The 24,023-nt window shown below is 40.4% G+C and overlaps 1 protein-coding gene across 1 annotated transcript in view; it reads right to left on the minus strand.

The window, feature by feature from the left end:
• Positions 1–5,750: 5,750 nt before the first annotated feature.
• anapc1 (anaphase promoting complex subunit 1) overlaps positions 5,751–24,023 on the minus strand; it is a 60,343-nt gene continuing 42,070 nt past the window's right edge. The window contains exons 47-53 of the mRNA XM_085477186.1: positions 22,651–22,718; positions 22,362–22,500; positions 18,506–18,592; positions 12,910–13,005; positions 12,066–12,255; positions 7,148–7,279; positions 5,751–6,603 (exon numbers count right to left, since the gene is read on the minus strand). Of these exons, the coding sequence (XP_085333312.1) occupies positions 6,461–6,603; positions 7,148–7,279; positions 12,066–12,255; positions 12,910–13,005; positions 18,506–18,592; positions 22,362–22,500; positions 22,651–22,718 (855 nt within the window). The 3' untranslated portion in view covers positions 5,751–6,460. The remainder of the gene's footprint in view (positions 6,604–7,147; positions 7,280–12,065; positions 12,256–12,909; positions 13,006–18,505; positions 18,593–22,361; positions 22,501–22,650; positions 22,719–24,023) is intronic.

Genomic DNA, 24,023 nt, shown 5'->3' on the forward strand with positions numbered 1-24,023 from the left:
GTCCAGAGGCACTGTTCCAGGCTTCCACGCAATGTTACAGAATGATGTCTTAACAAAGGTTTACTAGAGATGGGCTGGCTGTTGCGCTGACTTTCTGTGGGGCACAATAATGTTTTCAATATGAGGTCAAGACAAAAATCTGGTTCCCTTTCTTAATTATTTTAAGGGGTTTTCCATTGTTGTAAATGAGTAAGTATTGCAAGTATTAGTAATGTCATGCATATCCAGTTAGAATAGTGATTAGTTATATACCCTTAATCAACCTTCTGCACTCTTTTCTTTGATCTATACTACAGGACATTCAGAATTTTTGGTTTTGTCTGGACTGGTTACTTTTCTTCCACATCTCTTCGCCATCTCAGAGAGATGGTGACAAGATGTTGCTTGGGCCGCAGGTGAAGTGAGTCACACTGAAACATGCTTTCTGTTTGAGTATTATCTGCTGTTATTTTTTATTTAGCAACCGCAATGACATGAAGACCAGTTAAAGAAGACTTTAGTTTCTTTGTGACTGTTTAATTTGAACTGGATATCTAAGGCAGGCATACACTGCATTGTATGTGTGAAATTCAGAGGAAAACCTGTGAGATAAGATCTAAACACAGATTTTCTGCAAAAGAATACACTCCCACAGCAATTCACATGCTGTAATGTTCAAAACAAAGTTTCTCTGTAACCATGAGACATTACCCACCCAGAAAATGTGGGATGCCTACTATTCTGCAAGAGCACATGTGGCCCTGCAACATCATAACAGTAGGGATACAAGGAAGTTCAAGAAAGAAGTACAGTCATTTACAGCCTTCAGTCGAGACTTGAGGACTATTAAAACCACGAGACCGTCATCATCTGACAGACATCCACAGGCCATCCCAGTTCCGGTTCCTGGGCTCTGTTTACTGATTAACATCATGTGACTTTTCTCTGGAATGTTTGTTAAGACGTGTTGACTGAACCAGCATGCGTTTCCAGGAAACCACATGCATATAATCAGCCAGCTAAACATGCAGCACAGACACTGGGTGCCTGGTTAGCTTACAAATTACACTGTGTGTTACTAGATACCAGTCAAACACAATGCTACATGGGTGGCATTGTTGGCATGCAAGAACAGAGTTCTTTCACACTAATCTTACAGGAGTTATTGCAGATAAGGAGCAAGTCAACAGTTGTCATCAGTTTAGAAATAGTTTTACTATTTATATTGTTGTTTACCAGCTCCACACTTACAGGGGTGTAAAAAAAAAAAAAAAAAAAAAAAAAGGAAAAATTTTCCCCTTCTTGACTACTTATTTTTTGCATATTTTCCAGACTTTTGTGCTTCAGATAATCAAAAAAATATATATAACACTAAGATAACCCAAGAAAATAGATCATTACATTTATTAAGGGGGAAAAAAAGCATCCACACCACCACATATTGGGGAAAGCAGAGTTCAGTGTGGCTAGCCTCGCCCATGCCTGATTACTGCCAGACCTGCTGAACCAAGAAACCGCTTAAATAGAACCTGTCTGAAAACATGAAGCAGATTAAACGATCTCAGAACTCAACACATCATGCCACAAGCTAAAGGAACTCCAGAACAGATGCAAATGGTTGCAAAGCCATTTCTAAAACTTTGGGACTCCAGTGAACCATCATCTACAAATAGAGAAAAACTAGAACATTGTGTACCTTCCCAAGAGTCGAAAATCTACCAAAATTATTCCAAGGGATCCCAAAGGAACTCAGAAAAACATCTAAAAAACTGCGGGCCTCACTTGCCTCAGTTAAGGTCAGTATTCATGATCCGACAATAAGAAAGAGATCAGGCAAAAATGGAGTTCATCAAACCAAGAGTAAAACATGGCGATGGTAACGTGATGTTCCGGGGCATTGCTGCCTCAGGACCTGGACAACTTGCCATAGCTGATGGAAGGATAAATATTGCCCTCAACTAGAAATCCTGAAGGAGAAGCAACTGCAATGAAATGAAGACCATTTGAGGAAGACTTCCATTGGTCCATCAGTTTGTGCCCTGAAACTTAAACATACTTGGGTTATGTAGCAAACAATGATCCGAAACATACCAGAAAGTCCACCTCTGAGTTGCTCAACAAACAATCTAAATGAGGATTTTGGAGTGGCCTAGTCAAAGCACTAACTTAAAGATGCCTCAATGTGAGGTTAGGTCATTCATGCTGGAAAACCTTCCAATGAGGCTGAATTAATAATAATTCTAAAAAGAAGGGTGGACCAAAATTCCTCCACAGTGATGAGCAATACTCATTGGCAGTTATCACAATGCTTGATTGCAGTTTTTGTTGCCAAGAGTGGTACTGCATTTTGTATTTACTAGGTTCATCTTAGTCTACGATTACAATTTGTTTGATAATTTGAAACAGTAAGTATGAATGTGAAAACTAAATAAATAAACATGCAGGAAGGGTGCAAGCTGCATTTAATTTCTCTCTTAGGGTCAACATAGCAAGCTAACATTGATTATAATTAGCTTAAAAGCACACCATGGTTAACATGTTACAAGCAACTAATTCACATGTTCAGCAGACAAGGATGCATTCATTATTAGTGAGCCAATATTGTTTCCTGAGGGAAATTTCTCTCATTACTCATGATCAAATATTTATTAGCAAGATACTTTCTGTTTCATTATCATTTCCCACTGGGAAATACCCATGTCATTATCTATTACCCATTACGCATTATCAATAGCTGTCCATCCGCTGCTAAATACTCCATCACTAGGGAGCTTCATTTTGTGTCATTTTTAAACCAAAACCGTGAGCAACAAGTAACTAAATCAGTAGACCTGAGAGACAATTCTCCATGGGTTAGCTTTAGAAATTAGTTACCACTGGTTAACAATATCATCATATGTTAGGGGGATTGGGAAACTTGTAAGGTCTTATTTGTGGGACATGGCAACAAAAAAACAACCAAATACTCTTTCCCATATGAGCATAGCCCACTTTAAAAGCCTGGTGGAAAACAAAACAAAACACAAACACATGTGGAAAAACATTCAAAGCTGGAAGCAGAAAAAAAAAGTCCCTTGCCAATGTTCGGGTAGGTAAGTATTTGGACAATGAGCTTTTGAAAGCCCCATTAAAGGATAATAAATTTCAATGTTGATTTAGCAACTGCAATGAAATGAAGATCAATTGAGGAAGACTTCCATTGGTCGGTCAGTTTGTGCCCTGAAGCTCAAACACATGTGGGTTATGCAGCAGAACAATGATCCGAAACATACCAGAAAGTCTACATTTTTTTCAGTTACTCAAAAAAAACAAAAACAAACAAACAAAAGAAAAACAATCTAAATGAGGATTTTGGAGAAGCCTAGTCAAAGCTCTGACTTAAAGATGCCTCAATACATGACATGAGGAATCATGTCTCAGCCTCTGAAAATGAGGGACGATGTATAAAAATGACTCAAATGAATACAAACATTATTAAGACACTTTTGTTAAACCATTTAATTAAAGCGGAGAGTCTGCATTTCCATCAAATCTTGTTGGAAATCCACTGTGGTGATGTAAAGAGGTACAGTTACAAAAATCATGTCAGTGTCCAAATCCTCATGGGTTCCTATGCACACAGAAGCTAACCAACAAAGGTGGTTTTTAATATTATGTCTCTTTAAAGAAAGGGCCTCATTGTGATGGGAAAAGGAACTAGTGTTTAAGGAGACTCAAGCACCATATCCACCCAAACACTTCAGACAAATTCAGATAAAAGCCAGGAAATATTTTAGAAAGACATAATAGAATGACCACAATTGTCTTCTTGAGCAAAATAAAACTCCACATCTTCAGTCGTGGCCCTGAAAATGTCTTTTCATCCTTCAAAGCTATGCAAGTCACGTCTGGTTGCTATTTTAGAGCCTTTTCAAGGTTTAAACCATCGGAAAAGACTTGTTTAGCACAGTAGGAAACACAATGGTGTTTAAATGTGGGTGGACCAGCCAAAGGAGTGCTTAACAGATGCCTGAAATCCTGTGTTTTGTCCACCCAAACCATAGCATGTAGCCTCAGAATGAGGAAGAGTAAATTAAAAAAAGTAGAACACTTGTTGGTCCTTTATTATAACCTGTCTTATCTGTGGATAATGACTCAATTAACAAAATATAAGTGAAATGACTGGCATTTGTTGGAAGCTGGAAAGTTTGACTCGTCTACAACTTTTGCAAATGGAAGCAAGAATTTGCTGAAAAATAGAAAACTACAACTTCACTATATTATCTGAAGAGTTTGATGCTAGCATGCTCTGTGTGTTGCAGCTCTATGAGGTGGGTGTGGGCCACTTGTTTGCTCGGATGTTTTCCATTTGCTCTGGAATGTTCTTAGAGCTGTTGGTTAGAAATTATCTAAGACTGAGCTAAACACATACTGCAAACCCTCCCACACAGGAACTACATGACATTAAGATTTCCATACTCAGCTGGGAATCAAAATCCAAGAGTTTTCTGAGAGTTTAAAGGCTAAAGTGGGGTTTTTTCCACCTATAATACTGGGACACACACACATTGTGGAAGAGAAACATATCCAGATATTGATAGAAAAACATGAACAAAGGGGTTAGTATTGATTTAATAACATCTCTTTGGGAGTTGTAAACAGGAAGTGTAATGTTGCTTTGGATGTGGGCTGCAGCTGGATATATTTATTTAAATTTGAACAAAATGGGTATTGAAAAGGTCTTGTTTGCAATGAATCCACATTTGAATAGACAACCATAACTAGGCTAGTTTGATAATAAAACGTAAAACCTGATGGCACTCCAGCAACTACAGAAAAAGCATCTGGGAACCACACTGAGCCACTGTTGCAGCTTATTAATGTGAGGATTAGTGACCTTACAGTCCCTTAAAGTCTTTTAATGAAATCTATTTACTATTTTTCTCCAAATTTTTATTTCGATATATCCAACACAGTTAGTATTATCATCATTAAGATATACATCAGTTAAGTTTTGTTCCAAATTTCTGTCTTTACCCGTTTCATTTATATAAAATTTATTTCTGCTCATTGTTGGTGAAACTGTTTTATAGAAATCTGACTCCGTGAGCACTTTGGAAGAGAAAAGCGTCAAGAAATGGTCAGTTAGTTTTCACTAACTCGGATTTCCACCACTACATGCAGTAGTGCATTTTTAAGCACTTATGCTACAGTCATGAACTGCAAAGGAAAGTCCCAGTCTGGGGTGTCAGATTTTCTGGCTAAGCTCAGCATCAAATATCCAACAGAAACACAAAAATCTGTAAATGTCTTCAAGAAAACACCAGCATAACTTACTTCATAAGAAATTGTGTTTTTTTGTTACTACTAGCACATTTTAACCTGACCGTTCAGATTACCTCCACAGTTTTATGAGTTATGGTTTGGTTAAATAAAGGCAAAAATTTAGAGGATTAGATGCTGACCTCACGTTCTCAGGCCATATCACAGTTTCTGTGTTGGTGTAAAGATTCACAAAGCAAACTAAAGCAAGTAACAGTGCAAATAACTAGCAAACTGAGCCCCACCTGTGGAGGACATTGCTTTACTACAAAACTATCACTGGAAGATCAGGGGATTTCTTTCATGTGGCAGGACACCTGAAACAACACAGACCATTTTGTTTCACGCATCACTTAAAAAGCGACCTTTATCTTATCCACACTGATGCAAGGCTGGCACCACAAAAGTAAGATCTGAGCTAAATAAACAAGCATGACGGACACTGGCAACAACACATCAAAAAAGATGAATGCAGTTCTTGTGAGGGTTTAATGAGCAGTAAGCAACTGGTCTTTGTCAGAAACATAAAAACACAGGAAATGCAGCAGCATTTTCAAAAAGAGTATCTTCAAAGTGGTGGACATAATGAGATCTAAAAAAGAGGAAACAATAAGGCAGATGATGTCCTGATTATGTTGAGGAGTCTCATTCACCCACATTAAGCCACAGAATAAAAACAGTATTCATGGAGTGTGCAGGTACTTCTGCTTTTTATTGCCTTTTCTGTCTTTTCATGTTCACTCAACCCAGTGGACTGAACTCAGCTTGAAAACTAGTATATGACAACAGCTGAATTATAATGATCAGTTCATTCTGTTCTATCTGCCACTGGAATTCTGAGTAACCATCTGAAAAGGTTAAACTGCACGATTACTGCAGCCTAAACCTTTTTTATACCATTAAAAAAACCCCAACCTAAATACAAATATGTTACAAAGATAATTACTTTAGTTATTTCATTTCCTAGAGCCTCAGAGGGAAAAAGTCAGTTCTTCTCCATTCAAGGCAGCCATGCTGCATTTAGACAAAAGATGTCTAATGCTCACATTTTGTCCCACGTGCTGCACCTGTTTGCAGCTGTTACAGGTAGAAAATCAGTCCCACGGGTGCCAGCAGTGCAAGGCTTTGAAGTGTTTCTCTGAGAGGATACCAGCCCATTTACGAGTTCTGAGAATCACAATCAAAATGCTTGCAGTGGAAATCCCAGCAGTGTGTGTGGTCCAGATGCAGAACCCAGAAGGACAGGTACGAGCCTCAGCAAATCTCTCAAAGGGATGCCCAACTGGCTGCTAAGTAACAGTAAGTCCCCAAGTGAGCTGCAGCCTGCATGTGAAAGAATAAAGCCTTAAACAAGTGTGCAGTTTTCATCATATGAATTTTTTTTGTACAATGGTTTCAAGTTCTGTATGATAGATGTATGGATAGATAGAAACATATATGTATATATATTAAAAAAAAATAAATAAATACACATGACATATAATGTAATTGCAAGGAGGTATTTCTGTAGTCTATTGATACTAGATAGTGGAAAAGGGGTGGGATTAAATAAGCTTATGCTTCTTCCTGCTCCTTTTTGAACAAGAACGTTATTTGGAGTTGTGGTTGCTCGTTTTCCTTTTGTTTTGCTTTGTTCATTTGTCTCTTTTAATTCTATTTTGTTGTACTTTTTCAACATGTTCAAAATAAAGATTCAATCAATCAATCAATCAATCAATCATGATGGTAGAAATGCTACTTTCCCCCTCTTAGTTACATTGTAGCGATCTAAGTCATAGAGGTAAATTCTTGATGCTGTCAACAGCATGCTGGATGTTTATATGCAAAAGTACAAATGCAGTTTCATGTGAGCGTATGTTTGTCTTACCCTCCAGCTGTGTGTGTGCGTTCTTGAGGTAGGGGATTGACCGGTACACCAAGAAGCAGGCCAACATGATCGATTGGGTGTCCTTTGAGAGTGCCTCTCCCTTCATGTAGGTCCTCAACACAGAGCTGTTTTCTAGGAAAGAAAACAGATATTTGATGAGAGAAGACAGATATTTTTTTTATTTACATTTTTTTTTTTAAGCTTATACCGGTAATCAATTATCTTACTAGAAAATGCCTTTTTCCATTCTTTATTTCTTTCTTTTTTGAAACCTGATACCTGTCATGTTTTTGTCTTCTTTGCTCATACATGGTAGAGTGAGCCAATGTGGATTACAGACACTGAATGAATGAACAAAAGAAAACTAAAAACAGAAAAAAAAAGTGATTTTTGTGCCTAAAACCAGAGGACCCATAGTTTTCACTATCCCAAAAGAGGATATCCGCTTGTTATCCCTCTGGAACTATTAGGTCCGACTGACGCTTAGCACCAGTGATCTGGCGAAAGCCAAGGACTTTATGAAGGACAGTTCTGCACTGAAACTGGAGTAATAAAAGGCTGCTTAAAGGCAAAGCAGCAGCTGTTCAACGGGCAGTATTTAAACTCTGTTTACAGTTCCACTTTAGCCAAGGTGACAGCAGATAGAACAACAGATTCATGGTTTGCCCTCCGTGGCCTTGATGTAAAAACAAAACTTTACTCGTTGCTATCTGGAATGTGCGTCGTGTCAGCAAGCCATGTGGCAAATATGCAGTTCTGCACATTTGCTGCATGTGGCATGCAAAGTCACGCCTTGATTTACTTTCAAGCAAGCCAATTTACCTCAAAACTGTGTAATCATGTCACAAGACTGTAGAAATGTGTTTCTGTCCCCAGGCTATGCACGCATCCTTAAATATATTTCAACAGGAAATGCCCCTGGTGATTTTAAGGGTGGAAATCTCCATCTCTCTCAGAACAGTTGTGTGAGAAAAGGTCTCAGAAAAATAAGTCCTATGCTGCTGAATTTCCTTACATTTTCTAAAAACACAATTCAAAACTAATCTTTAATTGATAATGGTCCCTTTTAGTATTGCATGAAATTCAAAGAATCCCATTGGGAAATATCTGTGACTTCTTGTGTACCTCAGTATCTTTTATGAATGAATTCACTGCTGCATGCAGTCACTTCTCAGAAAGATACAAGGGTTGAAACAAGAATCATAAAAATAACAAGCAAGCTCTTGATACATATTTCATTCATGGTTGAGTTCCAGAGAACTTCACATTCCCGATGCTTGAGGTCAAGCTAGTTTGGATTTCCTTTCAGCTGTCTGCCAGAGGCGAGAGGCGTCACAAAACATAAAAGTAAAGGCATGTTTGAATTATTTCTTGAATGCAGTCCCATCCAACTACTTCACCTGTTTCCCACGCTGCTTATTGTGCATTTATTACCATGTGGGTGTGTTAGTGTACTTGTGTGTGCAATTTCTGTGATGGAATGCGTGTTTGTTTAAGTATATACACAGGCTGGTTAACTTCTAAACTATGACATTAATGTGCTACACCCGTTACAGGAAAACAAGCTGAAACACATCCTGCCTGTGAAATACTCGGCATGTGACACTGCTGCTCAGCAGAGCCAACTCTTTGTCACATGCAGGCACTGCAAAAATAAATGCTCACTAGATCTATGTCTATTATCTATCTATACATGTTATGTGTTCACAGAGTCTATACTTGCTGATATTAATGCATCTAATGTCAAGCTTGTTTATCAGTAGAAAAAAAAAACTGATTGCTTTTGAAGAATGTCTAGCTAACAGCTGACTTTCCTCAGCTGACACCTGTCATATGGTGGCCTTCTGATTCTCTCTCATACAACTTGTCACATTGTCCTTAAAGTGGACTATTGCGCCAATTCCTGCTCCACTCAACTCTATTTTAATCAAACAGAACAATATGAAAAACAAAGGTCACCCACATTATTACAGAGAAAACTGCACCAATCAGATAATCCCCTATGCACAAGCAGTAGGCAACAGTAAAAACAACCCCCTTTTAATGATGATGCCTGTCTCCCAAATTATGGGAGACTGGCAGCTGCTTCCACATGAGAGGTCCATAATAGCTGGAGGCTCTGCCTATGATTTTACTTTTAGAAATTCTAGGAGCCACAAGTAAGCCAGCAGTCTGAGAGCAAAGTGACGGGAAAATGAAGTACGAGGAAATCTTTACGATATCATGCTGGCGGATTATTGAAGACCTTGTAATTGAGAAAGATTTTAGATTTAACAGGGAGCCATAGAAGAAAATCTGTGTCACTACTCTTGCTCCATTATTTTGGATTAAGGCTTTTCAGAGAACTTTGAGAACAACCTGATAATAATGAATTACAATAGTCCCATGTAGAAGTAATAAATGTATTAAGTAGCTTTCACCCTAAGTAAGGATGTTTCTAATTTTAGAGAGATTGTGTCGATGAAAGAAAGCAGTTCTGTATTTTTACTTAATGTGAACACTAAATGACATAACCTGCTCAAAAATGACTCCAAGATTCTTCACAGTTTTACTGGAGGCTAAGGTGATGGTATCCAAAGCACAGAGAATGCTGTTAGATTAGTTTTCTATGATTCACAATTCTAAATAATCTAAATAATAATATTTTGTATACTAGGCCTTGATGCAGGGCCTCAGTTCAGCCAACGCCTGAAACAAGCCCTTGCAGTTCCTCTTCCTTTTAACCATTTTTTCTGATTGGCTGCCCTTCATAAAGAGGTGAATGTGGCTGCTGTACTCACAGTTAGAGCTGTCTCTGAGATGACCATATTAAGAAAATCCTCTTTCATTATAAAAGTTCTGGGCAAAGTTAAAGAGGCAAGATTTAGATGGTTTGGACATGCGCAGAAGAGGGACTGTGGATATGTTAGAAAAAGGATGAGAAAAAGAGGAAGACCACAGAGAAGATTTATGGATGTAGTGGAAGATGGGGAGTGTCTCCTCCCCTGTCTGTTATGACAGAGGAGGGCGCTAGGGATTGGATGAGATGGAGGCAGATGATCCACTGTGGCGACTCCAAAAGGAGCAGCTGAAAGGAGATTATAGAAATTCAAGAATGAAAGGGAGGGGGATACAGATAGATAAATGAATGAATGAATAAATAAATGGAGCATTCAGGACAGTCTAAAACCTGAGATCTGAAAAATTCCCCCTGACGTTGTTGATATATATTGTAAGAAACACTTGAAAAAAATCTATTATTCAATGAATAAGAGACAATTATTAACACCGTTTCAACTCGACAGAGCAGGACCCACAGTGAGCAGAAGTTGTGTTTGCTAAATGTGTTACTGAATAGGGTAAGACATCTGAGCCTTTGCTCAGCATTCTTCATGTTGTTCTCGTGTTGATACCATCAATTGATACCCACATCAGACATCTGTAGCAGCAAACAGCAATCTGTCCCGCATCATGTGCTTTCTTCTACCAACACATTCAGCACAGCTTTACATCTGTTTAAATGTGGTGTAACCAGGCAAGAAATGCAAACAGATTCTTTGCTACACAGCACAGAGGAAAGTCCCATCTCTGTTGGTCAAGAATGTATTTGGAGTTGAAACATTCCTTTCTTAACATTTTAACAGCAGCGCTTTGGGTAAAAAGAAATTAGGTACAGATGTGATCTTTGCAAGACAGATGTTTGTGCAAGCAAACACCAAAAACCTCAACTCAGGAACTGACCTGTTTCGCACATAAAAAACATCAGCTTTTTTGGGGTGTAGGGCGTACTTGTTATACATAAAACAGTTTTTATACATGACTGCAATGCACCCTGAGTGTTTGATCCAGGATGAAATAAGTCATTTTTATTATTAATTTTTACGATTGACACATCTCGATTAATCATTAACTACACTAAGTGCAGATATAGTTAGTGACCTTGGGTTTAACTGCTAAAATTTTTTATCAAACACTATCAATTAGTCCTCTGTGACCTGACTAGGCTATTTTTAGTTTCAGTACAGACTCTTTAGTTTAAAGGTTTGTAAGATTTAACCTCTCTTCATTAATCCTTGAATTACCCCTCTTACAGTTAGTCCCACAATTTGTTGAATGAAGACCATTTTTGTAGTTATGCCTCTGCACACAGTCACAGTGGATTCCCTTTCCCCTTAAATGCTCTGCTACATGTTTACTAACTGCCTTTAACTAATGTGTGTTTGTGGGTCTCTATGTTCAGCTTTGTCTTCAATTTTGATTAATTTTTTATTTGATTAATTTACATGTTGAAAGGGAGTGGGAAGAAGTAAACACTTATTTAATCCCACCCCTTTGCCATAAATTATCAGTTAATATTTAGTCAGCTTCCTTACTGATAACTGAAAAGCAAGCTCTACAAGGTTAAGATCAGATGACTAACTTGACCATTGAATAATATCCCATTGCCTTGAGAAAGTCTTAGATTTCTCTTGCTTTATCCTTCGGGTCAGGTCATCCTGTGCTTTGGGTTATGATATCCTATGGTTCAGGTTATTCTTTCAAGTACAGCCCTGTTGTGAAGTTGTTGTTTTTTTTCTTAACCACCGAAATAATTCCGTCATTATGTAACTTAGTTATCTTCTGTGCTCTTTTAGGCCTTTGGGTGTTGCTGAGGTGGCCAGTGCATTCATCTGTTTCAAGAATGCACCGGATTGATTGTCTGGTCACTCCTAAAGTGGTTCCTCTCTAATAGATTTACTCTGGTTTCTCAGTCTAAAGATGGCCTCCTTCATTTGAACTGGTATCTCTTCATTTCTTCTTCTATCTCAATGAAAAATACAAATTCAACACTTGTGGTTTACGGAGGAAAAGCTGCAAAATGTGTCTTTGTCCAAAAAACCCCAAAATAAAACTATGGACCCAATTAAAGAAAAGTTCTGAACATGTAATCTCTCTTCACCTTTGAGCCAGCTGTCGAGTGTGGCATCCACCGCATTCTTCATGACCGGCAGAAATTCAGAGGTAAGCAGGGTGTCGCGGCGGTTCGCAGGACCTCGCTGCATCCTGCTGTCCCACAGTTCCACTACCAGACGCAACTGCCACAAGGGAAAGGTCTGCAGCAAATCACCCCGATGCAGAGCTGACACTGCCTGAGAGACACCAGCAAAGGCAATGTGTTCATGTGTCTTAACAGATGTAGAGCACTTACTGAAGGTCTGTCAGGCGTATCTACCAGTGGACATTTAAAAACCTTGCAAAATTATTTGATTAGGACATTAGCTTATTTTTTTTGTGGTTTGTTAGCCACAGCTTTATTTCTGTATGAATTTGTATTTTAAAAAACAAAGCAAAACTCTGTACTCCAGGGGAAAAACAGGCTATAAAGATTCTGTGGTATGAGACAAAGGAACTTTAAATACAACAGGTAAAACTAAAAAGTAGGAAAGGCCACTTAACATTCTAATACACCTTCCAATTTATCTGATATATATACACATTTGTATGATGTATATACGTAGTTATATCCTGTTATTGGTCTAGATTTTTGATAACCATGATTCAAAGAATATTATGTGTTTGTAAATGAATTTTCTAACTTTAAGGTAAATATTTTTTCAGTTCATTTCACTTAGTCATTTAAAACTTAAGCCAACCTGACACACACTAGTATTTCATTTCATGGAATTTCTTTTCTGGAACGTTTGTGTTACTGTTACTTGGTTGTTTAATTGCTTTACAATTGCTAAAATGTACTGACAGGGAAGAGTCGTCTCTCTCTCACATAATCTGTGCGTTTGCGTTACCTGCTCGATAGCAATATATGTGGGCAGCATCTCTGGACACTCCTGCGTCACACATTCGTACAGCATAGCTGAGAACAACACTAGAGTATCTTCTCTCTGCAAAGACAAAACATGGAGTGAGCGTGTGGCAATTCGACAAGGCTCAAGGTCTCACAACATCCAGAAAAATATGTCTCCCTCTCAAAAAATAGATGTGATTTAAGTTCAGACTACTAAGCTTTACAAAAGATTTTAGGTTCACTAAATACAGGGAGTGCAGAATTATTAGGCAAATGAGTATTTTGTCCACATCATCCTCTTCATGCATGTTGTCTTACTCCAAGCTGTATAGGCTCGAAAGCCTACTACCAATTAAGCATATTAGGTGATGTGCATGTCTGTAATGAGAAGGGGTGTGGTCTAATGACATCAACACCCTATATCAGGTGTGCATAATTATTAGGCAACGTCCTTTCCTTTGGCAAAATGGGTCAAAAGAAGGACTTGACAGGCTCAGAAAAGTCAAAAATAGTGAGATATCTTGCAGAGGGATGCAGCAGTCTCAAAATTGCAAAGCTTCTGAAGCGTGATCATCGAACAATCAAGCGTTTCATTCAAAATAGTCAACAGGGTCGCAAGAAGCGTGTGGAAAAACCAAGGCGCAAAATAACTGCCCATGAACTGAGAAAAGTCAAGCGTGCAGCTGCCAAGATGCCACTTGCCACCAGTTTGGCCATATTTCAGAGCTGCAACATCACTGGAGTGCCCAAAAGCACAAGGTGTGCAATACTCAGAGACATGGCCAAGGTAAGACAGGCTGAAAGACGACCACCACTGAACAAGACACACAAGCTGAAACGTCAAGACTGGGCCAAGAAATATCTCAAGACTGGTTTTTCTAAGGTTTTATGGACTGATGAAATGAGAGTGAGTCTTGATGGGCCAGATGGATGGGCCCGTGGCTGGATTGGTAAAGGGCAGAGAGCTCCAGTCCGACTCAGACGCCAGCAAGGTGGAGGTGGAGTACTGGTTTGGGCTGGTATCATCAAAGATGAGCTTGTGGGGCCTTTTCGGGTTGAGGATGGAGTCAAGCTCAACTCCCAGTCCTACTGCCAGTTTCTGGAAGACACCTTCTTCAAGCAGTGGTACAGGAAGAAGTCTGCATGCTTCAAGAAAAACATGATGTTCATAAAGGACAATGCTCCATCACACGCGTCCAAGTACTCCACAGCGTGGCTGGCAAGAAAGGATATAAAAGAAGAAAAACTAATGACATGGCCTCCTTGTTCACCTGATCTGAACCCCATTGAGAACCTGTGGTCCATCATCAAATGTGAGATTTACAAGGAGGGAAAACAGTACACCTCTCTGAACAGTGTCTGGGAGGCTGTGGTTGCTGCTGCACGCAATGTTGATGGTGAACAGATCAAAACACTGACAGAATCCATGGATGGCAGGCTTTTGAGTGTCCTTGCAAAGAAAGGTGGCTATATTGGTCGCTGATTTGTTTTTGTTTTGTTTTTGAATGTCAGAAATGTATATTTGTGAATGTGGAGATGTTATATTGGTTTCACTGGTAAAAATAAATAATTGAAATGAGTATATATTTGTTTTTTGTTAAGTTGCCTAATAATTATGCACAGTAATAGTCACCTGCACACACAGATATCCCCCTAAAATAGCTCAAACTAAAAACAAACTAAAGACTACTTCCAAAAACATTCAGCTTTGATATTAATGAGTTTTTTGGGTTCATTGAGAACATGGTTGTTGTTCAATAATAAAATTATTCCTCAAAAATACAACTTGCCTAATAATTCTGCACTCCCTGTATGTGCATTAACCGCTTATACTGTTGGCCACTGAAAAATGTCCATATTCTCCCGTTTGACAAACCTTTGCATTGTATTTGGAGTATGTTTTGTGTCATTATCCATGTTGTGGAAGTTTTCCATTTAAAGCCTGCAGACAAGCGGTGAGCGGTAGATAACATCCTTTAATAAAAACATGGTCGCTGAACAACTGTTCCATGGATGGGCTGATCACCCCTGAGGGAAAAGGTACCTTTGTCCTACCAGCTGTTGAAGCGGAGAAAATGGAGGATTCACAGAGCTGTGTGTTTTAGCCAGCACCGAGACCATCAACTTTGAGACGACTCTCAGTGCCCCCCTGACTGACGTCCCTCCTTATGCATGAGATAGTTGAAATAAAGGTGCTGTTACAACTCATTGTGTCTGCAGGCTTTATTAACAAATTTCCACAAACATTATTTCCACTCTGAAGCACTTTGTTGGATCTGAGCAGAGAATATAGCCCTGTGCACTTTAAAACTACTTCTTCAGTCACATAATCTATAACCACTAGTAACCAAGTTCCTTTGACAGCTATACATGCCTATATGACCATATAACATTGTCCCTACTATGTTTTACAGATGAATTAGTATGCTTCAGATCATAAGCTCCTTCTCCAAACTTTTCTTTTCCATCATTCTGGGAAGCTAATCTTTCTTCTGTCCAAAGGATGTTTTTCTCAGAAATGTGCAGGCTCTTTTGAGTGTTTTCTGGCTTGCACCTTGTTGTAAACCCCCTGCATTTACATAAATGAAGGAGTCTTCTCGATAGATTTAGTGAAGGGTTTTTCCTTAACTGGCTCACCAATGGATTCCTTCTTTTAAAGGTGATTGGTTTACTTTAACTTTTAATCCTAATGGCCTCTTTCACTTGCATTAACATCTCATTGGGCTTTCCAGGGCAAAGGTACCAAATGCAAGTTCAGCATTTGGAATCACGGCTATCCCTTCACAGCCTCAGCCTCCTAGTAAATACACCTACGGATGTTCAAGATCCTATGTCGCCTTGTTCTCGAGTTTCATTCGTATTCACAAGACTTTCAGAAAACTTGACCTCTGACCTCAATCTCGAGGTCGCCAGATCCGAAGATTTTTAGTAGATACACCCGCTGGTATCAATTTCAAAATCGTACATCTCTTCGTTGTCAAGTTATCACATTTACAAACTTGGTTGACCACACCGCCTGCTTGCCCGGTGGGTGATGACAATAGCCCATCAGCCTTTCACAGCTGAGGGGTAAAAATGTCTCTCTCTCCTAAACAATGAATGCAACACTTTTGTTAAAACCCTTGAATTCAAGCTGAAAGCCTGCAATCAGCCACATGTTTAGTGTATTAAAATTGTGTCGCTGTCTAAAATCGTATGAATTTAACTGAAGTTTGTACAGAACACATCTTAATCAGTTCCTTATATAGAGGCTGAACTCTGATTAAAAACTAAATTCATTACTTTTAAGGCCATCTGTTCATGTTAGGCACACTCTACTGACAAGGAGAAATACGGAACCTGTTGGGATCTGTATATTTAAAATCTAGGCATGGAGCTATTTCACCCCACATTAATACCAGACAGCAACGAATCTTGCAATTACACGCCAGAAAACAATTTCCTGAATTTACAGGCTATATTCACATTTAATAAACAAGTAAAAGTAGAAAATATAGAGGCAGAAATGCTGAGATTGAACAGATAAAACTAGACGAACAGCAAAGAGATGTCCTCCTGTTCTTAAATTTAATTACAGAACACTATGCTTCAACATGATTAATTTTCTTCCATTTCACCATGCAAGTTGAAACCAATGACCTCTGTGCAATCTAACAGATTACCCAGATGTGACGAAGCAGCCACTTTACTCAAAATAAGAGTCAAGTGATTAATAAGATCAAGCTGTAGGTAAGCATTTTTTGGGCGTCATTACAGTTTATTTTTTTCATTAAGCTTGTATGCAAACCTGTTTTGACTGAAATATCCTAAAAACTATTCTTATTTTAAAGCCAATCTTTTTTGTGAGTTCTGTGATTTCACTTTTGCCAAATGTATTGCTAAAAGCAATGTTAAGCTCATTAAAGGCACAGAATGTGTGACTTTGAGGTCAAAATTGAGGTAAAATATAGTACAGATGTTAAAAATGTGCAGGAATGTTAAGGGGTAATAACCTGTGTGAGTTTTGAATTTATTCAATACTTTGCCTTTATGACCAAATATTTGCAAACTAGCAGCAAATATTTACCAATATACTCGACTTAAAAGTAATGAATACAGGAAAAATGCTACTTGGAAAACTTCAGCATATGTGCATTATGCAGACTGGCCTCAGAGGGCCATTGAGTGCCTGTTACTCCTGTTGGCATGTTGAGTCAAAGTCAAGGTCTTGAATATTTCCCACATTTCTACCAAGATCTATACTGTAGCTGTACTTGAAACTTGAAACTTGTTTTGTTTGTAACATATAAAACACTGATACAGAGTCTGGTAAATGCTTCCTATATGCTTTTAATTTAAGCTAATCTCTTCTAAAGGCTGATATGGCTGTTTGTAGTTAGTTTTCCCTGATTTTTCATCTTTATGTTTATCGTTTGCTATAGCAGTTTCCTGAAATTGTCTGTATTCTTTATATAGAGAACAATTCCTTTTAATATGTTTGTAACATTATAAAATCATGCTCATGGATGGGTTGTCCTGCACAAGACCTGAATCAGGATACAGGAATACATGGTGTATGAAAATTGTTGTTTATCTAACACAAAACTGACCTATTTGGGTTTTGTCTAACATGAATCTGGGAAGACATTTTATTAGCTTTTTGTATTTTTCCATTGCTTATGTCAGAGCTCCTCCACAATCATGGCTCCTTGTTTACTCTAAAGGGAAGAATAGTTTTGTTTACAATGTAACTATATTTCATTGCCAACTATGTTAACAACAAAGCTGTGAGATATTTGAAAGGTCAGGCTTCCTGGGAAAATTGACAAACTCTTGTCTGGAATAACTCTCTAAAAATACTGGCAACTACGAAGTACTACCCCTCAGCCTCCTAGTAGGCACAGCTATGGTGCATTTTTGCATTTTTTCTCAAGTTATTGCATTTCAGAAAACTTACTCTGACCTTAAGATCAAGGTGACCGAGAATCAAATTCATCCAAGATTTTTAGTAGATGCACCTATGTTATTAATTTGGAATTTCCTTCTTCAGTTATTGCATTTAAAAGATTTTCAGAAAACCTATTTTGACCTTGAGGTCAAGGTCACTGAGAATCAAACTCCTTCAAGAGTTTGAAGCTCTTGCATCGCCTTGATCTCAGGTTATCGCATTCACTAATATCCGGTGCCAGGAGCCAGCCCCCTGCCTGGTGGGGTGACGATAATAACCCATCAGCCTTTAACGACTGAGGGGTAAAAACGGTCGGTTCTGTTTAAAAAAAAAAAAGAAAAAAAGAAAGAAAGTAGGGAAAATGCTGGATGCATCTGGATAAATGAAAACACATTTTGTTACCTTTTGTTTGCATTTATATTCAACACATTTGCTTTAGAAATCTTACAGTAAACTATAACTCACCACTGAGCTGGCATCTCTTAAGAAAAAAAAATCTGTTTAAGGCTGAGTGTTTTGCAATACCATTTATACTCCTTGTGTTTGTTCAAACCAGCCACAGGCTCTCTGTTGCTCACCCACAACAGTAACATGACTGCAGGGATAAGCCATTATGGAGGAAACCTGCCTTCAGAGTGTATCCGTATCCATTTTTGGATGTAAAACTCACATGTTTCATTCCTTCAGAAGTTTTACAGAAGAGCTCGGCAAAGGAGACAAGAGCTGGCTCAGAGGTGAACGTAGAGATGGCTTCAGGCTGCAGAAAAACAAAACAATTGTAATATTGCTATAAATTAACATATGGAGGAGAAAGAGAGAAAAGGAAGGATACAAAAGACAGATAAAGAAGCATTTGAAAGAAGAAGACATTTAATATAAGGAAGGGGCACAAGAGATGTGATCTGAAGAAATAAATGAAATCTTATGCAGTTAACACTTTTTAAACAAATCAAATTCATCTTAAAGTGTTACATAAACACGAGACAAAACAGAGGAAAAAGAGGAGACTGTCAAAATTGCAACATAGAAGATCAGAAAGAAAGAGGAAACTAGAAGAAGAAGAAGAAATTGAGTGGGGGGGGGGAAGAGATGAGTGTGGACAAGTGGAATAAACAGTGTTTGTTTTCCCCCCTCTGGACTTCTAAGTATATTGACAGCATACACTGAGACCATCAGGAAACCAGTAAATAGTCTGTCAACCACACAGCTGCCTACTGAACATTTAGTGACAACCTGCCAAGACTGGACAGAAGCATTCACTGGGGAGGAGGTCAATTCATTTCCAGTCACTCCTATTAATGTGTTTGTCTGTTTTCAAATCAATTTTTAAAGAAGGGTTTGTAAGAAGCAAAATGCAATGGAAAACTTAAATTGGTATAGAACCCCCGCCCCCAAAAAAACCATAAACTATTCACTGCAAATCAACAGTATCTGAGAGTCATGTTCTTAAGAAATAGGAAAATATACACCAAAGATCTTACACAGGATCTTTAAGATGTATCTGGCCCCTCAGTTGATTGAACTATAGTTATTAATGCGCATTATAAATCTAAAAGAAAAAGGGAACCATGAGCGTCTGTGGGTTAGTAGTACCCGACTCCCTACTAAAACCCTTGCTTATCTCAGGCTTCTGAAAGCTGTGTGCAGTACTGTAAGCAAATTGTTGAAGGAGCTCGTTTGCAGATGAACTCGCTGGAAAGATGCAAACTGACTCAAACTAACAAGGGTGCGGTGCAAGTTGAGGTGAGCTTTGCATTTGGCACTGTGTGGAAAAAAAAAAGTCTATTAAAGAGGGAGAGACACAAGACAAAAAAATAAGATAACCTATAGAAAACTAAGAATAAAATGGCTGTTTTTTTCAAATTTCCATCCATCCATCCATCCATCTTCATCCGCTTTGTCCGGGGCCGGGTCGCGGGGGCAGCAGCCTAAGCAAAGAGGCCCAGACCTCCCTCTCCCCAGCCACCTCCTCCAGTTTATCCGGGGGAATACCAAGGCGTTCCCAGGCCAGCCGAGAGATATAATCTCTCCAGCGTGTCCTGGGTCTGCCCCGGGGCCTCCTCCCGGTGGGACATGCCTGGAACACCTCACCCAGGAGGCGCCCAGGGGGCATCCTTGTCAGATGCCCGAACCACCTCAGCTGGCTCCTTTCGATGTGGAGCAGCAGCTGCTCTACTCTGAGCCCCTCCCGGATGGCCGAACTTCTCACCCTATCTCTAAGGGAGAGGCCAGCCACCCTTCGGAGGAAGCTCATTTCTGCCGCTTGTATCCGCGATCTCGTTCTTTCGGTCACTACCCACAGCTCGTGGCCATAGGTGAGGGTAGGGACGTAGATCGACCGGTAAATTGAGAGCTTCGCTTTTACACTCAGCTCCCTCTTCACCACGACGGACCGGTGCAGCGTCCGCATTACTGCAGCTGCAGCCCCAATCCGTCTGTCGATCTCCGGCTCCCTTCTCCCATCACTCGCGAACAAGACCCCGAGATACTTGAACTCCTCCACTTGGGGCAGGAACTCATCCCCGACCCGGAGTGGGCACTCCACCCTTTTCCGGCTGAGAACCATGGCCTCAGATTTGGAGGTGCTGATCCTCATTCCCGCTGCTTCACACTCTGCTGCGAACCGCTCCAGTGCGAGCTGGAGGCCCTCACCCGATGAAGCCAACAGAACCACATCATCTGCAAAAATCAGAGATGAGATTCTGAGGCCACCAAAGCGAAAGCCCTCCGCCACTTGGCTGCGCCTAGAAATCCTGTCCATAAAAATTATGAACAGAACCAGAGACAAAGGGCAGCCCTGGCGGAGCCCATCACCCACCGGGAACGAGTCCGACTTATTGCCGGCAATGCGAACCAAGCTCTTGCAACGGTTGTATAGGGATCGAATGGCCCGTAGCAATGGGCCAGACACCCCATATTCCCGCAACACCTCCCACAGGACACCCCGAGGGACACGGTCGAATGCCTTCTCCAAGTCCACAAAACACATGTAGACTGGTTGGGCAAACTCCCATGCACCCTCAAGTATCCTGGAGAGGATAAAGAGCTGGTCCAGTGTTCCGCGACCAGGACGAAAACCGCATTGTTCCTCCTGTATCCGAGGTTCGACTAACGGACGAACTCTCCTTTCCAGCACCCTGGCATAGACTTTCCCAGGGAGGCTGAGGAGTGTGATCCCCCTGTAGTTGGAACACACCCTCCGGTCCCCTTTCTTGAAGATGGGGACCACCACCCCGGTCTGCCAGTCCACAGGTACTGCCCCTGATCTCCACGCAACATTGCAGAGGCGTGTCAACCAGGACAGCCCTACAACGTCCAGAGCCTTCAGGAACTCGGGGCGGACCTCATCAACACCAGGGGCTCTGCCACCAAGGAGTTGTTTAACTGCCTCAGTGACCTCGCCCCCGGAAATTGGCGGGTCATTCCCCTCATCCCCAGACTCTGCTTCCTCCTCGGAAGACGTGTCAGTGGGATTAAGGAGGTCCTCGAAGTATTCCTTCCACCGCCTGACAATTTTCTCAGTCGACGTCAGCAGCGCTCCGCCAGCACTATACACAGTGCAGGTAGAGCACCGCTTTCCCCTCCTGAGACGTCTGACGGTTTTGCCAGAATCTCTTCGAGGCAGCCCGAAAGTCTTTTTCCATGGCCTCTCCGAACTCCTCCCACACCCGAGTTTTTGCTTCAGCCACTGCCCGAGCCGCATTCCGCTTGGCCTGTCGATACCTGTCGGCTGCCTCCGGAGTCCCACAGGCTAACCAAGCCCGATAGGACTCCTTCTTCAAATTTGTAATATGAAATTGTCTCACTTCAACTACAACGCATCTAAAATTTTCCACCACCTGTAGATTTTTGTCTATGTGTATTAGGAGAAAAGCGTAAACAAAAAAGCTTGATAATGCTTACAAAACCTGTAAATCTACATAAAAATGTACTAAAGCCTTCATTAACCTGCAACATGTTAATGAACTCTCACCACTAACAAGTACACTACAGAAAGAGAATACAATGCAGATGCTCTGGCTGATAGTAGCAAACTTAATCTAATTTTTTAAAAAGGTGGATATTTATTGCATTTAGCACAGTTGCTTCGGTTAGCATCTATGCTGAGCTTTAAGTCAGGGTTTTTTGTGTCACAAATATGGCTCGCTTTTTCACCAGCTAAATCACCATGGTAACATAAGCTGAACACATAACATGAATAAAAACAGATTATGTTCAGACTTTCAGTTTAATATCAGCTATTTTTCTCCAATTCATTTTATTTACAGCATATTTTAAGTGTAATCCTCTACTGGGAGAATATGATTAATACATAGGAAGTTGCTTACGTTGCTAATATCATGAATGAAGCCCAAATGTAAAGTTATGGCAGTGGAAATTACTGTAGCCGGAGGTAACTGCAAATACAACTTCTCTCTGACTGGGGTTTTAGGTTTAGCCACATTACCTAACACAATGAAAGCCTGCTCATGTTGAGCTTCCCCTATAATGTCGTTATGCTTTTCAGGTTGGTGTGACAGTTTTACCTTGAAGGCTTTGACTCCAGAGCTGCGGTGGTTGACTGTGGTGGCTACCAGGCTCTTCCAACCTTGAGGGTCGTCCTTGTAGGGCAGCTGGCCAGCCCGTAGTTTTACATACAACACCCCATCTCTCGACAAGATGGACCTTAGAGAGATAACAAAAGTAAGATTCGCATTTCCGTCTAAATTCCACTTATACATTTACAATAAAAAGAAGGAATTATGGTCCTTATCATTTAGCAAAATCATTACTGTAAACCTCTACCAAAGTTATACATGTTCTCTCTATACTTGCTTTAGATGCTGTGTTTCTTTGCTGAGGTCTACAGACAGTTCCCAGTAACGTGGTCCTTTCACTTTTACCTGAAAAAAATATATTGACAAAAATTACAAAAAAAGAGATTTTTCCAGGGTCCAGGGAATGCTTACTGCAGTTAAAATGATTTTGGGTGGCATAAGAAATCAGTGTTGTTAATAAGGAGATTGCAAACTTCTATTCTAGAGAACAGCAGATGATGGTAGGAATGGGGTGAGATTCCCATCTTTGACAAGGGGGACCAAAGTGTGTGCTCCAGCTAAAGTTGGATCACACTCCTCAGCCTTCCCAGGAAAGTCTATGCCAGGATGTTGGAAAGGAGAGTCTTGTCCATTAGTTGAACCTTGGATGCAGGTGGAACAATGCGGTTTTCTGCCTCGTTGCGGAACACTAGACCAGCTCTTTACCCCCTTTATGGGAGTTTGCCCAATCAGTCTACATGTGTTTTGTGGATTTGGAATTCGACCGTGTCCCTCGAAGTGTTCCGAAGGGAGGTGCTTCGGGAGTAGGGGGTGTCTGGCCCGTTGCTATAAGCAATTCGATCCTTATACAACCATTGCAGGGGTGTTGTCTGTATAGCCTGCAATAAGTCAGACATGTGGTTATTGAACTCATCTAGGTCTGCCCTATTCTCAACTATTCTATTCATAATTTTTTTATGGACAGAATTTCTAGGTGTAGCCAGGTGGTGGAAGCCTTCCACTTGGGGGGGTCTCAGAATCTTGTCTCTGCTTTTTGGAGATTATGTGATTCTGTTGGCTTCATCAGGTGGTGGCCTCCAGCTCGCACCAGAGTGGTTCACAGCAGAGCGTGAAGCAGAGTGAATGAGAATCAGCACCTCCAAGTCTGAGTCCATGGAACTCAGCCAGAAAAGGGTGGTGTGCCCACTCTGGGTCAGGGACCAGTTACTGCCCCAAGTGGAGGATTTTAAGTACCTCGGGGTCTTGTTCACAAGGGAATGGGAGACTGACAGACGGAATTGTGCAGCGACTGTAGTGATATGGATGCTGTACCAGTCTGTCGTGGTGAAGAGAAAGCCCAGCGTAGAAGTCAAGCGCTTAATTTACAGGTTGATCTGTATCACCTTACCTTATGATCACAATCTTTTGATATTGACCCAAAATAAAAATGTGGATACAAGCAGTGGAAATGAGCTTTTTCTGAAGAGTAGCTGTCCTTTCCCTTGGCGATAGGCTGAGAAGTTCAGCCATCCGGGAGAGGGTCAGAGTAGAGCCACTACTCCTGCACTTCAAGAGGAGCCAGTTGAGGTGGTTCAGGCATCTGACAAGGATGCTGCCAGGGTGAGGTGTGATGGATGGATGGATGGATGGATGGATGGATGGATGGATGGA

This window comes from Copadichromis virginalis, linkage group LG13 (genome assembly GCF_057382275.1).
Source record: "Copadichromis virginalis isolate Kocher_CV1m ecotype Utaka linkage group LG13, C_Virginalis_male_GT1.1, whole genome shotgun sequence".
Taxonomy (NCBI): domain Eukaryota; kingdom Metazoa; phylum Chordata; class Actinopteri; order Cichliformes; family Cichlidae; genus Copadichromis; species Copadichromis virginalis.